The sequence below is a fragment of the Brassica napus genome, chromosome C9 (assembly GCF_020379485.1).
Source record: "Brassica napus cultivar Da-Ae chromosome C9, Da-Ae, whole genome shotgun sequence".
NCBI classification, from domain to species: Eukaryota; Viridiplantae; Streptophyta; class Magnoliopsida; order Brassicales; family Brassicaceae; genus Brassica; species Brassica napus.
In genome coordinates this window covers 39,804,159-39,817,826 of record NC_063452.1, presented here as the reverse complement: position 1 = coordinate 39,817,826, position 13,668 = coordinate 39,804,159, and the positions used below count along the sequence as shown (strand labels likewise).

Below are 13,668 nucleotides of genomic sequence, written 5' to 3'. Positions count from 1 at the left end.
GGCCATAAAAGGTCGTGTCAGCCCCTGCTATCCAAGCTCAAGGACGAATAAGTATTGTTGCTTCCCCTGTAACCGATGGGTTTGAAGAGGATAGGTCCTACCGCCTCCGGGTTTTAGTAGGATATATGCCAGAACTTCCGGGTTCCAAGAGGGTGAATCCCACGACCTCCATATTTCAGGAGGTTACATCTAAGAAACTCTGGGCTTCAGGGTGATATCCCCATAATCTTCAGGACCACGAGTCCCACAACAGTTCTGGAACAAGGAAGCTGCCCTATAAGGGCCTGAAGACATCCTGAATGGATCAGCAAAAGGCAACCAGCACAATCTCGACATTGGCCCACGTCCAATCGACATAGAGAATGGTCCATCTTTGGAGGACTGAGTGCGATGTTGTATGAAGTCAATAGAGACTCTGGCTTTGAGACAGAAAAATGAAGATTCACCTCCGGGTGCAATATCTACAGATCCTCCCCTGTCAGAACATTAATTCCTCGGAACCCCCCCCCCCCCCCTCCCTAGGTTCCCAAGGATAAATCTACGGTTCCTACATGATCATAACATGGAGCCCTTGAGAGCCTTAGATTCTAGAGAAGAATCATCAGGGACTATGACTTCCTACACGATGTACGTCAATACCTCAGGATAGTACGACAAAGAATCGGCCTCCACGCCTCAACAAAGGGTCTTCTTCCTCCCGAAGAAGGAATGAGAAAATCGCGGTCTTCACTCGACTACTACCTAGAACAGAACTTCTCCATCCTAGAGTCAGGGTGTATGTTATTCAGAAGATCATTCTCCGGCTGATATCCAATCATGGGGCACATAAGCAAGAAGTAAATCAAAAATTTGTTTCCTTGCCCCGTACATGTGCCATTCGGATCCAGGAAATATGTGGCTATGTGCCACCGAGGTCCTGCGCTTGGAAGACAGATCTCGCTTATCACTACAATGCAAATATGGGATCAAGAATTCCTGCTCCAGAGCTGGGCAATCACCTACAACAGATTTCAGCAGATACAAGTGATCTTCACCAGCCAAACGTACGATCTTGCCATCCATCGACATGCAAGGCCAGGATCCTGAATCTTCCTAGGTCAATCGACCTAAACAAGGCACAAGCCTGGGAATATCCATTAGACTCATGTCTATCTCGGGGAAATCGACTCTCCTCCAGGTTCAAACTTGTCCCAGGCCTAAGAAGAACCCAGAAAAGGAGATTTCAGGGCGACGTGCTGTTCACGCGAAGCCCAAGGGACCTGCCACTGACAAGCTGATGTTGATCCCCACTGAAGCATCGAACGTTTCTCTATCAGGTCTTGTACCAAGCAGAGAGAACTACTTCAGGCCACGAGCCCCATGAATAAGTCTCGACATCCAATGGAATGCAACCAAGGTTTTGAATCTCGCCAGGTCATCTCTAAGGAAGTCTAGAACCTGGAAACGTCTACAAGAACCCGGTCTATCCCCAGGATATTTGTTCTCCCCCAGGTTCGAACACGGTCCAGACCTAAGAAGAACCTGGGAAAGAAGGATTACTAGAGCGGTGTCCTGCCCAGAGGAAGCCTGCTGAGAATGAGAAACTCCGGTTGACTTGAGTGCACATGTTATTTCCCGAGTTCGAGGACGAAATCGAGAAATAAGGGGCAAAATGGTTGGGAAATATCATCCAGGGCTCGAGCAGGACACCGGCCTCCAGGTTCCTGTTGAGAGACGCTCCGGCTTCGACCCCTGCAATAGAAAATATTTGACAATCGCAGGAATGGGCTAGCACAAGCCATAGTAGGCGGTCAAATATAGTACTCCTGCTAATGAGCCTACTCCCATGCGGGATACGAAACACTTATAATGCAAAGTACTGCCTGAGGAGCTTACACACTTACTCTCAGGCAGAGAGCATATTCCATATAATGCAAAGTACTGCCTGAGGAGCTTACACGCTTACTCTCAGGCAGGGAGCATAATCCATATAATGCAAAGTACTGCCTGAGGAGCTTACACGCTTACTCTCAGGGAGGAAGCATATTACATAACATGCAAAGTACTGCATAAGGAGCTTACACGCTTACTCTTACGCAAGGAGCATCGTACGAAACATGCCAATTCCTGCAACAACGCAGGAGGCATAAGTACAAACGCAAATTACTGTATTCAAACTCAGGGTTTGTACGGGGAGCGACAATGGGTATGAGACATAAAGCAGGAATGGATCTGCACAAGCCTGAGTATGCTGTCAAAACTACCTAAAACCCCTGTGCAGCCTAAGGCACATCGGGGTCCCTAGAGTACCATTATGAAAAGTACATGTATTAAAACACTACGTGCTACACAATACAGGGAACGTATGGTATAATTATTGCAAAAGTACTGTGAAATACATGGAGCAATTAAAACCCTGCTTCTCCAGACGTGGAAAGCAGCGAAGCCTGGCACTTGAGTCATAACACCCACACCATCACCCTCTAAGCCTGTTAGTGACTTCCTACAGAAGTAGAATACAGCATAAGAACTCGATAGTGGCCAGCTTCCGAGCGGCAGAATGCGAAATCCGAACAGGTACCGGTAGTAGTCTTGCCTAGGAAGGCGGAGTACAGTCCCTGCGAAAACCAAATATTCCAGGTTCTTATGAACTCCGGGTCTAAAGATAACCTCAGGGTTATTAGATCAGAACCCCCGGGTTATTAAGAACCTTCGGGTTTCCAAGCAGTCCCCGGGTCCTGAAAAGATCTCAGGGCCTGGAAAAGGTAAACCTCCAAGCTCTTATATAACCCCTGCTTCAAAACGACCTCCGATCCTAAATAGGACCTCAGGGTCTGAAGGACCCTCCGGGTTCCCAAACGACCTCTGGGTCCAGAGCAACCTCCAGGCTCAAAATGACCTCCGGGTCAAAAACGACCTTCGGGTTCAAAACGACCTCCGGGTCCAAAAGAAACCTCCGGGTTCAAAACGACCTCCGGGTCTAGAGCAACCTCTGGGTTCAAAATAACCTCCGGGTTCAAAAGAAACCTCCAGGTTCAAAACGACGACCTCCGGGTCCAAAAGAAACCTCCGGGTTCAAAACGACCTCCGGGTCTAGAGCAACCTCCGGGTTCAAAACGACCTCCGGGTCCAAAAGAAACCTCTGGCTTCAAAACGACCTTCGGGTCCAGAGAAACCTCTGGGTTCAAAACGACCTCTGGATCCTAAATACGACCTTCGGGTCCTTACTCAACCTCCGGATTCCAAATCTATTATCAACCTCTGGGTTCAAAGTTTTTCTTGTAGTATCTAAAATGCAACCTCCGGGTCTAGGGCAGCCTCCGGGCTCCAGAATCGACCTTCGGATCCCCACGACACCTCTGGGTCCCAACAACATCGCTGGGTTTTGATGCAATTCCACGGTTCCGTTCGATCCCATGATCCAGCTATTGAATCTCCGGGTCCATAAGAGAGACCTGCTATCTCTTGGGAAAATTCACGAGCAACCTATCTACGGAAGGTGGAATGTGAAGCATCCCTATACTCCAAGTTCACGAACCAAACACATATGGTTCCGTCTTTAAGTCTCCCCAATTGTAGCCATACAACGCATTGGAAGACGCTCCCAGGTTTTGATAAAGGAAGACACTTCTCCAAAAAGCCTACCTAACAATCAACGAGGGTCTACCCGACGGAGGCGACTTCGAGTCAAAAAAAATATACGAGAGGGTCCCCTTGAAGGTCCACACAAACATCGGGTTCCTGGACAAACGTTCAACCAGCCTCCGGGTTCCAGGACGATAGTCCATCCAGCCTCCGGGTTCCAGGACGATAGTCCAACCAGCCTCCGGGTTCCAGGACGATAGTCCATCCAGCCTCCGGGTTCCAGAACGATAGTCCATCCAGCCTCCGGGTTCCTAGATGAAAGTCCATCCAGCCTCCGGGTTCCTGGACGAAAGTCCATCTAGCCTCCGGGTTCCTGGACAAAAGTCCATTCAGCCTCTGGGTTCCTGGACGAAAGTCCATACAACCTCCAATTTATGAAGAATCGCATCCACGAGCCATGAGTTTCAGAAGGATGTATCTCTAAACCTTCAGATTTTGGTATAGCATGCCCAGGGTCCTCCGGGTTCCATGAAAGCACGACGCCAGGTCATCCCAGCATCGATTGTGGCCTACCTCCGGGGGCAGATTGCAATATTACATATTTGAGAGTGGCCAAGAATCAAGGGCAGAGTTCAACTAATGTTTCCACCTTCTTTATTCGGCCGCCGCAAACAACATGTCCAAGAGATCTACTCCGGCACCAAGAATCAACTAGGTTATCTCCAGGCACCAAGACAAACATACTGAACGTCCCCCCCCCCCCTGTCAAAAGTCAAGGTACAATCCCGAGACGAGGCAAGAAGCTACAACTACAACATCAAAACCTCAAGGAGCATCAAGTATGCTAAACGCAATAAGGAGACTGGCACAAAGACCTGAATGAAAGTCAATTACAGCTTTTACAAGCCCAAGAAGCGCAAGCAAGGCCAGCGGAATCAAGCATGATGATCCTCAGTTTCTCGCCAAGATTCTCCCTCTCAGAATTCATGGGCCTGACCCATACACTCCTCCACACGATTCATGGAACTAGAGAGCCTCAAGAAATGCAAACTAAAGTCCCGCCTGAACTAAGGCCGAGTATAGCTACAGAAGCAGCACAAGTATCTGGGGTATGAGAAGAAGCATCACCCCTTATGCGGACGTTCCCGGCTTCTCCATCTAACTTGCGGCCAACTCCGACCAATCCCCACCATGGGGGCAACGTCTCATCTTTATAAAGGAAGTCATCGGAATCAAGGGTACAACTACAAACCAAACAAATGCCCATTGAAGCATGTCTACCACGTGTCTGCATGGGATCAAAGATTTTTGTCCATTCTCCAGGGCATACATCTCCAATCAGGCTGCAAATCCTTTCACACCGAGCGGAAGTACATCTGAGCACTACCGACAAGGAAGTTTGATGGCCCATGCTACGAGCCAATGTCCTACTCCAAACTCAACGAGGAACTTGATACTACGGTGCAACTCACGAAGACCTATGAAGAAAACCATGTTATTTCTTGCCTTCAAACATGAAACCAGAAAATAAGGGGCACACTGTTAGGGAAAAATATTCCATGAAGATATTACTCCAGCTTCCGGGTTCCTGCTCCAGCTTCCGGGTTCCAGCTCCGGCTTCGGGTTCCTGCCTCCGGCTTCCAGGGTCCTGCCTCCGGCCTTGGTTTTGGGGTCCTTGTTGGAAAGATACTCAGGTATTGAATTCTTCCAGATCCCAGGTAGGACACCGGCCTACGGGTCCCCGCTAGGAGATGCCTTGGGTCCCCGCTAGAAAGTACTTCAGGTCCGGTCCCAGGGACCACCCCCTTCCTCCAGAAAATGGAAATATTCCGATAAAGGGATCCTTCCATATTTCCGAATATGGAAGAGTTTAACTCTATTGGCCGACCAAGACCGACCTACAGATGACCTCCACTATAAATATAGGTCTCTAAACCTAAAGAAAAAGGTCTGAGGCGTCCAGGACCAGAGCTCACAATTCCACAGCCGCCAAGGCAAAGCTCCACACCTAGAAGACCTTCTTCTTCGACACGCCTATGACAGGCTGATCCCGGCGATTACTATCAACAAGATGAAGTTACATGCTCAATGCAGCACGTCTACAACTCTCCTTCTTGGTTCAGGCCATGATCTCCAGCTCATCAGCAGGGTCCCTCCATGCTCACTGAAGCACATTGACACATCATGCTCACTGCAGTATATCGACGGGTCTACCATCTATTCCGGCCATGCGCCCCCTAGAACAGATGGCCCCTATCACCTACAGAGATACGTGCTCCCAGAGCTACGTTCTCCCAAAGCTACGTGCTCCCAGAGCTACGTTCTCCCAAGGCCTCGCGCCCACAAAGCTACGTGCTCCCAAGGCTACATGCCCATTAGGCCATGTGCCCACTAGAGCCACGTGCTCCCAAGGCTACGTGCCCATCTAGGCTACGCGCCTCCATATACATGAACTACAAACGGCTTGATCCCTCACTGAAGGGTACGTAGGAAATCCTCACTGAAGGATGCAGCTATAAATCCAAACACCTTCCATGGTCCCGCGTATAGATACCCAAGGACCGACCCTGGTAGTCAGAACCATCAACTATAGATCAGGAGTCACCCAAGGTCCGACCCTGGTAGCCGGAACCATCAACTACAGATCAGGAGGCGCCCAAGGTCCGACTCTGGTAGTCGGAACCATCGATCATAGATCAAGAGGACCTTGCGATCTTCACTATCGATAGGCGGCCCCCGCCTAACGACCCATCTTCCCTGCTGCTACTAAGGCACCGACGACATATACTGGCCCATACCCATATGGCAGTATCCCAAGAGCAGTATCTCCTGGTTTATCAACTATCGAAGCAAGAGAATACACTCAACGACATGTCTCCTTCCTCCTATCATTCCGTAAAGCTGAGCACGGATCGCTTGTACACAAAAATCCCCTAACAGGTTTTACCATTGATTTATCTATCTATTATTTAGACTATGATTTGTGTTACTGCTTCTATGTCTGAGTAATCATATTGTTAGGTTTAGGGATTTCATGAGCTTAATGTCAAACTGATAATCAATTAGGATTGCTAGATTATCTATAGATCTCTACACCAGGGTGATTTGTATACTAGGATCTGGAATAGTTAGGATAGCACGACAGTGTGACTAATTGTTTGAACCTAGAATCATAGGATAGTTGAGAGACACGAAAGTGCAATCAATTAACGGAACCCAAACTCTGCTGGATCAGATACCTAGGGGCATACGCGAGTTGATCTAGGAATCTAATTGAACTTAATCGATTAGGTCGTTAATGCTTGTCTGAGGAAGCATCGATCGACGCTCGCTCCAAGTCAATAAGCGACAGCTGAGACTGGACTTAGACGTCTGATTAGCAATTGCATGCGAAAGCTGGATTGCTTACTTATTAAAATCGACTTGTAGAATTGAATCTATAAACCATTAGCATCCTTGAATTATAGTTTTGAATCTCTTGATTGATAAATCCCTAAGTCTAGCGTTTTCATCTTATTGTTTACAAACCTCAACCAATCAATAGAACAACTGCCTTGTTCAACCATGTTCTATTTATTTACTGCTTATTAAACTGTTTGCCTAGCTTAACCTTGATTTCTATAGTTTATTGTGTGCCCCTGCTCCCTGTTGATTCGATCCATAAGTACTACAATTGAACCTCTTATTTGAGAGACTAAAATCACTCATTGGGATAATTTGAGTGATATCATCTCAACATAAATTTTGAACATTTTGGTATGACGAAACATAAATAACAAAATCAAAATACATTTTTGATTACCTCTCAAGAACTATTTATGATTCTTGGAACATATCTAGCCTCAATCAAATGCTCAGCAATCACACATTGAGTTCAACATATGTAATGCTGCATTCAACTGAACTATGTAGAAGCTGTGTGAATAACATACAAAAATGATTATAAGAAAGTAGAATGAAACTAACTGAGAAAAAAATCAAATGTATGGAAGTACTTAGAGCTGTCAAATGGTCCGTCCAGGGCCCAATTGGGCTTGACCAGTTGGACCATTTCAGTTTTGGGCAGTAATGGGTGGTCTATATTGGACAATGGTCCAAACAAATGTCCAAGACCAATAGAGACTATGTCCAAATGGGCATGCCCATGGACACCCAATAATATTTATAATTATTTTTCAATTATTAGTTTATATTTTATTTCTAAAATTTTCAAATTATGTTTACTTTAGAAAATTATAAAAGTATTTTTTTCTTGTCAAAACTATAAAACTATGTTTTCCTGTCAAAACCGAGAAATTTCATTTTTCCGCCAGAACCGAGAAATTCCGTTTTCCCGCCAAAATCCGAGAAGTTACGTTTTCCCGCCAAACCCGAAAATTGTGTTTTCCCGTTAAAACCGAAAAATTGTGTTTTTCCGCCAGAATTGAGAAATTGCGTTTTCCCGCCAAAATTGAGAAATTGTTTTTTTTTCGCCAAAACAGAGAAATTGCGTTTTTCTGCCAAAACCGAGAAATTTTGTTTTCCCGCCACAACCGAGAAATTGCGTTTTCCCGTTAAAACCGAGAAATTGTGTTTTCCCGCCAAAATTGAGAAATTGCGTTTTCCCACCAAAATTGAGAAATTGCGTTTTCCCGACAAAATTGAAAAATTGTGTTTTCCCGCCAAAATTGAAAAATTCCGTTTTTCTGCCAAAACCGAGAAATTGTGTTTTTCCGTTAAAACTAAAAATTGCGTTTTACCGCCAAAACAGAGAAATTATGTTTTACCGCCAAAACAGAGAAATTATGTTTTCCTGCCAAAACCGAGAAATTGTGTTTTTCCGCCAAAACCGAGAAATTGTGTTTTTCCGCCAAAATTGAAAAATTGTGTTTTTCCGCCAAAACCGAAAAATTGTGTTTTCCCGCCAAAATTGAATAATTGTGTTTTGCCGCCAAAACCGAAAAATTGAGTTTTTTCTGCGAAAACCTAAAAATTATGTTTTCCGCAGTATCCAAGAAATTATGTTTCCCGCCAAAACCGAGAAATTGCATTTTCCCGCCAAATTTCTGAAATACATTTTTCCGTCAAAATTGTGAAATTATGTTTTCCGCCAAAATCGTTAATTTTTTATTTTAATGATAAAACCGTTTTTTGGGTTAAATTGTAAAGCTATGCTTTCTTTTGTTAAACTCATGAAAATGTGTTTTAGTAAGCCCATGGACACCCATTGTCCATTTGGTCTTCGCCCAATTAGACCATGTACCAATTGGTCTTTTGTCCAGTTGGACCATTTATTAATTGGGCACGTCTATAACCCGCCCAAAATGAATTGGACTGGCCCATGGTCAGCCCGCCCAGTTGACACCTCTAGAAGTACTTGATGAATTCCCCTTATCATTTTCATTCTTGGAATCCGCCCCATCAGCAAGGAATGCGTTTAGACTGTCCAAGTCACCAAACCTTCATACCACATAGAGAGGGATGCTTCCCATGTTGTATGTGGCTTTGAGATGATCTCTTTGGTTGATGAGAGCCTGTTACAATATAAAGTTCAAATCAAAGATAGTGGAAAATGAATAGAAAAGATGTGATAAACAAAGATACCTATACAAAAGGGGTTCCTACATTGTGACTCATACACACTAAAGTGGAGTGTATCCAGTTTGTTGTCTTGTGCGTTTGGATTAGATCCTTGTTCAAGGAGAAACTACAATCAACAAAGAAACAAATCACATTTTTTAATTTACAAAGATTGACAACATCATTTTAAAAATATAAAAACCTTACATTATGGGTTTACACTTGCCTTCTTTCCACATGTATTTAAAAGAAAAGAAAATCCAATATTTTTAAAAACAGTAATTTATGCTCCTTGTAAAGTAAGAGTCTCTCCACAAGAAGTTGAGGTAAAAATACATATCAGTTAGATGCAAAAAAATGCATTAGAGTCTCTAATCTCACTTGAACGACGTAGGTTGTTACAATAGCTTACAAGGTGGAGTGGTCTCTCTCCACTTGTGTTTGAGCTTCAAGGTCAGCAGCTCCTCTACGTTGATAATATATGATAATATTTTACTGATTACTTAACTACAAGGAATATAACATGAACGATTTTAACAGATACTCCAAGCAAGGTGTACATGTCTATCTAATTAGAGCGATTACGAGTGCATGCTCCGAGTTGTTGGAGGTGTTGAGAAAAGCCTTAAGTTTTGTTTTGTACAGCCATCTTGGAATGGTGTCTCTGCTCTCACCCGGTCTCTTAATAATACTCACACCTATTATTTAAAACAACAAAAGAAGCCTTTTAGTTTTCTATGTAATTAGATGTTTTCTTGCACCATGTGCAACAGTATTTAAAATAAATTAAATTATAGTTAAAAATAAAATTATGTTATTATCTTAAATTTTATTCTTTTATAGAAATATTTTAATATATATTTTTATTTAGTTAAACATAATAAAATTAAGATAAAAAATAAAAAATATTATTTTAGATATATTTTCATTTATTTCAGTTATTTAATATATATTAAATCAACTTGTATAAATTGTTTTAAAAATTGTATAAGAATAAAATAAATAAAAACAATTTATAAAATTGTAGATATCGAAAGAAAGCAAATGGTATTACAATTAAAATTTTTTATTTATTTTTAAAAAACTGCTAAATTTTTTGAAACATGTTTTAGTAATAAAAATTGTATGATTATAAAAAATAGACTTAAATAATATTTCAAAATTTGTAAAATGTTTTATATTTCTATTATTATATTATTTAATATCATATTTAAATACATTTAGTTTAATAATAATATATGATTTATTACCATATTCTAAAATGTTTACCAATAATAAAAATCACTTTAACTAGAAATCATGTCATCACCCTTTATATATTAAAAGATAAGCTTTACAACATTTTAACTATGACATGTGTCATGAAAAGATTGCTTCATAAAGTCTCTAGAGAAGTATGTTGGTCCATTAAACATATATTATATACTTCTCAAAAACTAACCATAAAATTAATTAACAATCTACAATTATTATTTTTTTTTCCTTTAATAAAAGTTACGGAATTACCAAAAAAAATATATATATATTTGACAATTAATGATTTTAATAATAAAAATTTGATAACAATTTACATATCTTCCATTATTTTTAATGTTATATTATTAAAATAAATTAAATAATCATATTAACCATATAATAAAAATTTAGATTTTTTCGTATATGTTATATTTTGAATTTTTAAAATCGACTATAAATTACGAAAACTATTAAAAGTCTCACATTGAAAATTTTATGATCTATAGTTTAATTTTTTTGTTATAATAAAATACAAATGATAATAAAACTATATGTGTAAAAATCACATTTAATAGGTATTCAAATTAATATATATATATATAGAGAGAGAGAGTTTGACATGATATAATTATGGCTGAACAGTCAAAGTTAGTATTCAACAATTATTAGAATAAACATTTATTCTGCACATGTGAGGGGGTAATCACCTAGTTTCTAGTATGCCATGTCATATGTTTTAGTGAAAGTGATTGTAAAGAATACATGTGTGAAATCACTTTGCAAATAATGTGTATGAGATTTTTGATTATGTGTCATTTATTGTTAATCTTGATTTAATTGGTTGTTTGTATTTTATTTTGTTGTAAAATAAAGTCTAAAAACAATAAATAATCTTCGAACCAAATTTTATAGAATTTTATTATCTAATCTATTATTTGAGAAATGATTTTGATTATTTGTCACATTCACCATAATTTTAGGTAATTTTGCTTCTTTGTCATGTTTTGACGTATGAATCTTCAATTTAAAGTTATACAATTATTTGAACTTTATTAAATAAGTAGAAGTAATGATTAAGATAGAATTCTACATATTTTGCTTAACCAATCTTTAACATCATATTTGCTATAGGATATATAGCGTATTATATTAATCTATTTTTAAGAGAGTTTAATTAGTGAAAACTTTGGGTCTGACTGCTGACCATTGAAACAAGAGAAACGAATAGAAAATGAATGTAAAGGAATAAAATTGCAGAAATGAAAGTGAATGGTTGTTCCTTCTCAAATTTAACAAGGAATACTTTTGTTCTTTATTTCTCTACAAAAAAGGAATGGTAGGGAATGAGAAAAAAAAATTATTCCTTGTGAATGGTGATATTTTTTAGGAACGTTAGGAAATGCATTATTCCTCGCCATTCCCTGGTCACCATTCATACCATTTATCTTATGTAATTCATAGTTTAATTATTGTTCTTCATTCTTGATCAAAACTTTAAGATCTTCATATTTCTCAAACAAATAATACTAATGAACTAAGTTTCATCTGTATGGTGCCGTTAGGTTAATTTCATATATTATAAGTATAACAAGTATTGTATTCTTAGTACATGTAAGAATAATTAAATCAGTAAAAGTAAGAGATGGAACATAATTTTAACAAATATATTCAAAAACAATTTATGTATTATATTATATTATATTATATTAAATATTCTACTTGACGTAGTCTTTAATGGGGTATTTTTTTTTTTTTTGTAACAGGCTTTCAATTAAAATGAAGAAAAGAAATACAAGTATGATTTTTAACTCATAAGTTTTTTAAAGTTTTCGACAAGCATAGAGTTAAAGAACCCTAGATGAAGATCCACAAACGAATCTTAAGAGAAAAGAAACATAAATGTATAAACTAGTGGTTGTTGTAACCTCGGCCACGATGACCTTTTTTACCTCTTCCACCGACGTTCGTCCATTCCATTTCTTGCATTTTTTGTGTTGGTTTTATTGTCCTCCCACCTCTAGTTGTATTATAACTTGAGGACGCTCCAACCACCTCAAAACCAGATCCTTTCTCATAAGTTATCGGGGTCTCCGGTTCCCTATAGAATTGTTGTGGAATGTGGGTGTGTTGAGCTGTGTGGACAATTTGTTGCTCATTTATAAAAGATTCAGGGTCCTTTGAAATGATAGATTGTGATGGAATGACTTCCATAATAGGTGAATAAGAGAGAGCAACACTTGCTTCTGCTAATGTAGGGATAGTGACATCAATCTCTGAGCAAGAAGTAGAATGTACCTCATGTGATTTGGTGAATGGAGTGGCAATAGCCACCTCGGAAGGTGTTGCAATCGAAGACTCTCCTAGAGTCTCATGCGCTTGGTGAGCAGATGGGGAGCATGATTTACGGTCCAAATGGTCCACAAGTGTATTGGCTGAGCTCTGTACCAAAGTAACTATATCAACCACCGGGATCTCTTCATTACTGTCAAGAGGTTCCTTAGTAACAGGAGCAGCATCACGAGGATTAGGAAGCTGTAGGCACATTTTCTCCTTATGGCCTAATGCTCCACATCTATCACAAGCGGTAGGAATCCAAGAGTATTCAACCTCTACTAAAAATATATTGCCTTGCTTGTCATCAAGAGCAATTAGCTTTGGGAATGGTTTATCCAACTCAACTTCCACTAAAATTTTTGCTTCTCCCATAAGTGTTGGATCTAAGTGTGGCTTGTGTGTTAACATCGTTCCCCCAAACCTGATGCTATGTGGCTAATGCCTAACCTAGAGAAGCATGAATCCGGGATGTTCTTAAGAGTAACTCATACCGGTAGCGTAGAAATCTCAAGGATTTTGAAAGAGGTTACTGGATTCCAAGGATATACAAAGAGGAGACAATCATCGACGTGCCACACACCTCGCTGGATAATACACTTACGAGTATTTTCATGTGGGATATGGAATAAAAAAGTGGAGTATATTTTTTCATGTGGGAAATGGGGTATATTTTTTCACCACTATACTATGGATATTCACAAGGTTTTAAACCATGTTATTACTTTTCTATATATAAACAAGAAGATTTTCATCTCATATTTTAATGTGGGCATATACTAGTTTCTAAACATACTTACTCTGTCAAACTGTACAAGCTCTCTAATTCGGTGACTTTGAACTAACATTTGTAGTTCAAATAAAATTCGTCTTTGACATGTGAATACACTATGAATTTCATAGTGTTCACAAACAAAAATATCTACGATTCTAAGAACATGTCATTATGAACCTCTTCGTCATAAACCTTATTAGAAA

The 13,668-nt window shown here is 40.0% G+C and overlaps 1 protein-coding gene across 1 annotated transcript; it reads right to left on the bottom strand.

The window, feature by feature from the left end:
• Positions 1-12,267: 12,267 nt before the first annotated feature.
• Positions 12,268-13,101, bottom strand: LOC125592656. The gene has a single exon (XM_048767986.1). It carries the CDS (start codon positions 13,099-13,101, stop codon positions 12,268-12,270), a length of 834 nt encoding a protein of 277 aa, XP_048623943.1.
• Between the last annotated feature and the right edge of the window lie 567 nt (positions 13,102-13,668).

What these genes read in the sequence shown, in the direction of transcription:
- LOC125592656 (XM_048767986.1), bottom strand. Translation starts at nt 13,101, where the DNA reads ATGTTAACACACAAGCCACACTTAGATCCAACACTTATGGGAGAAGCA.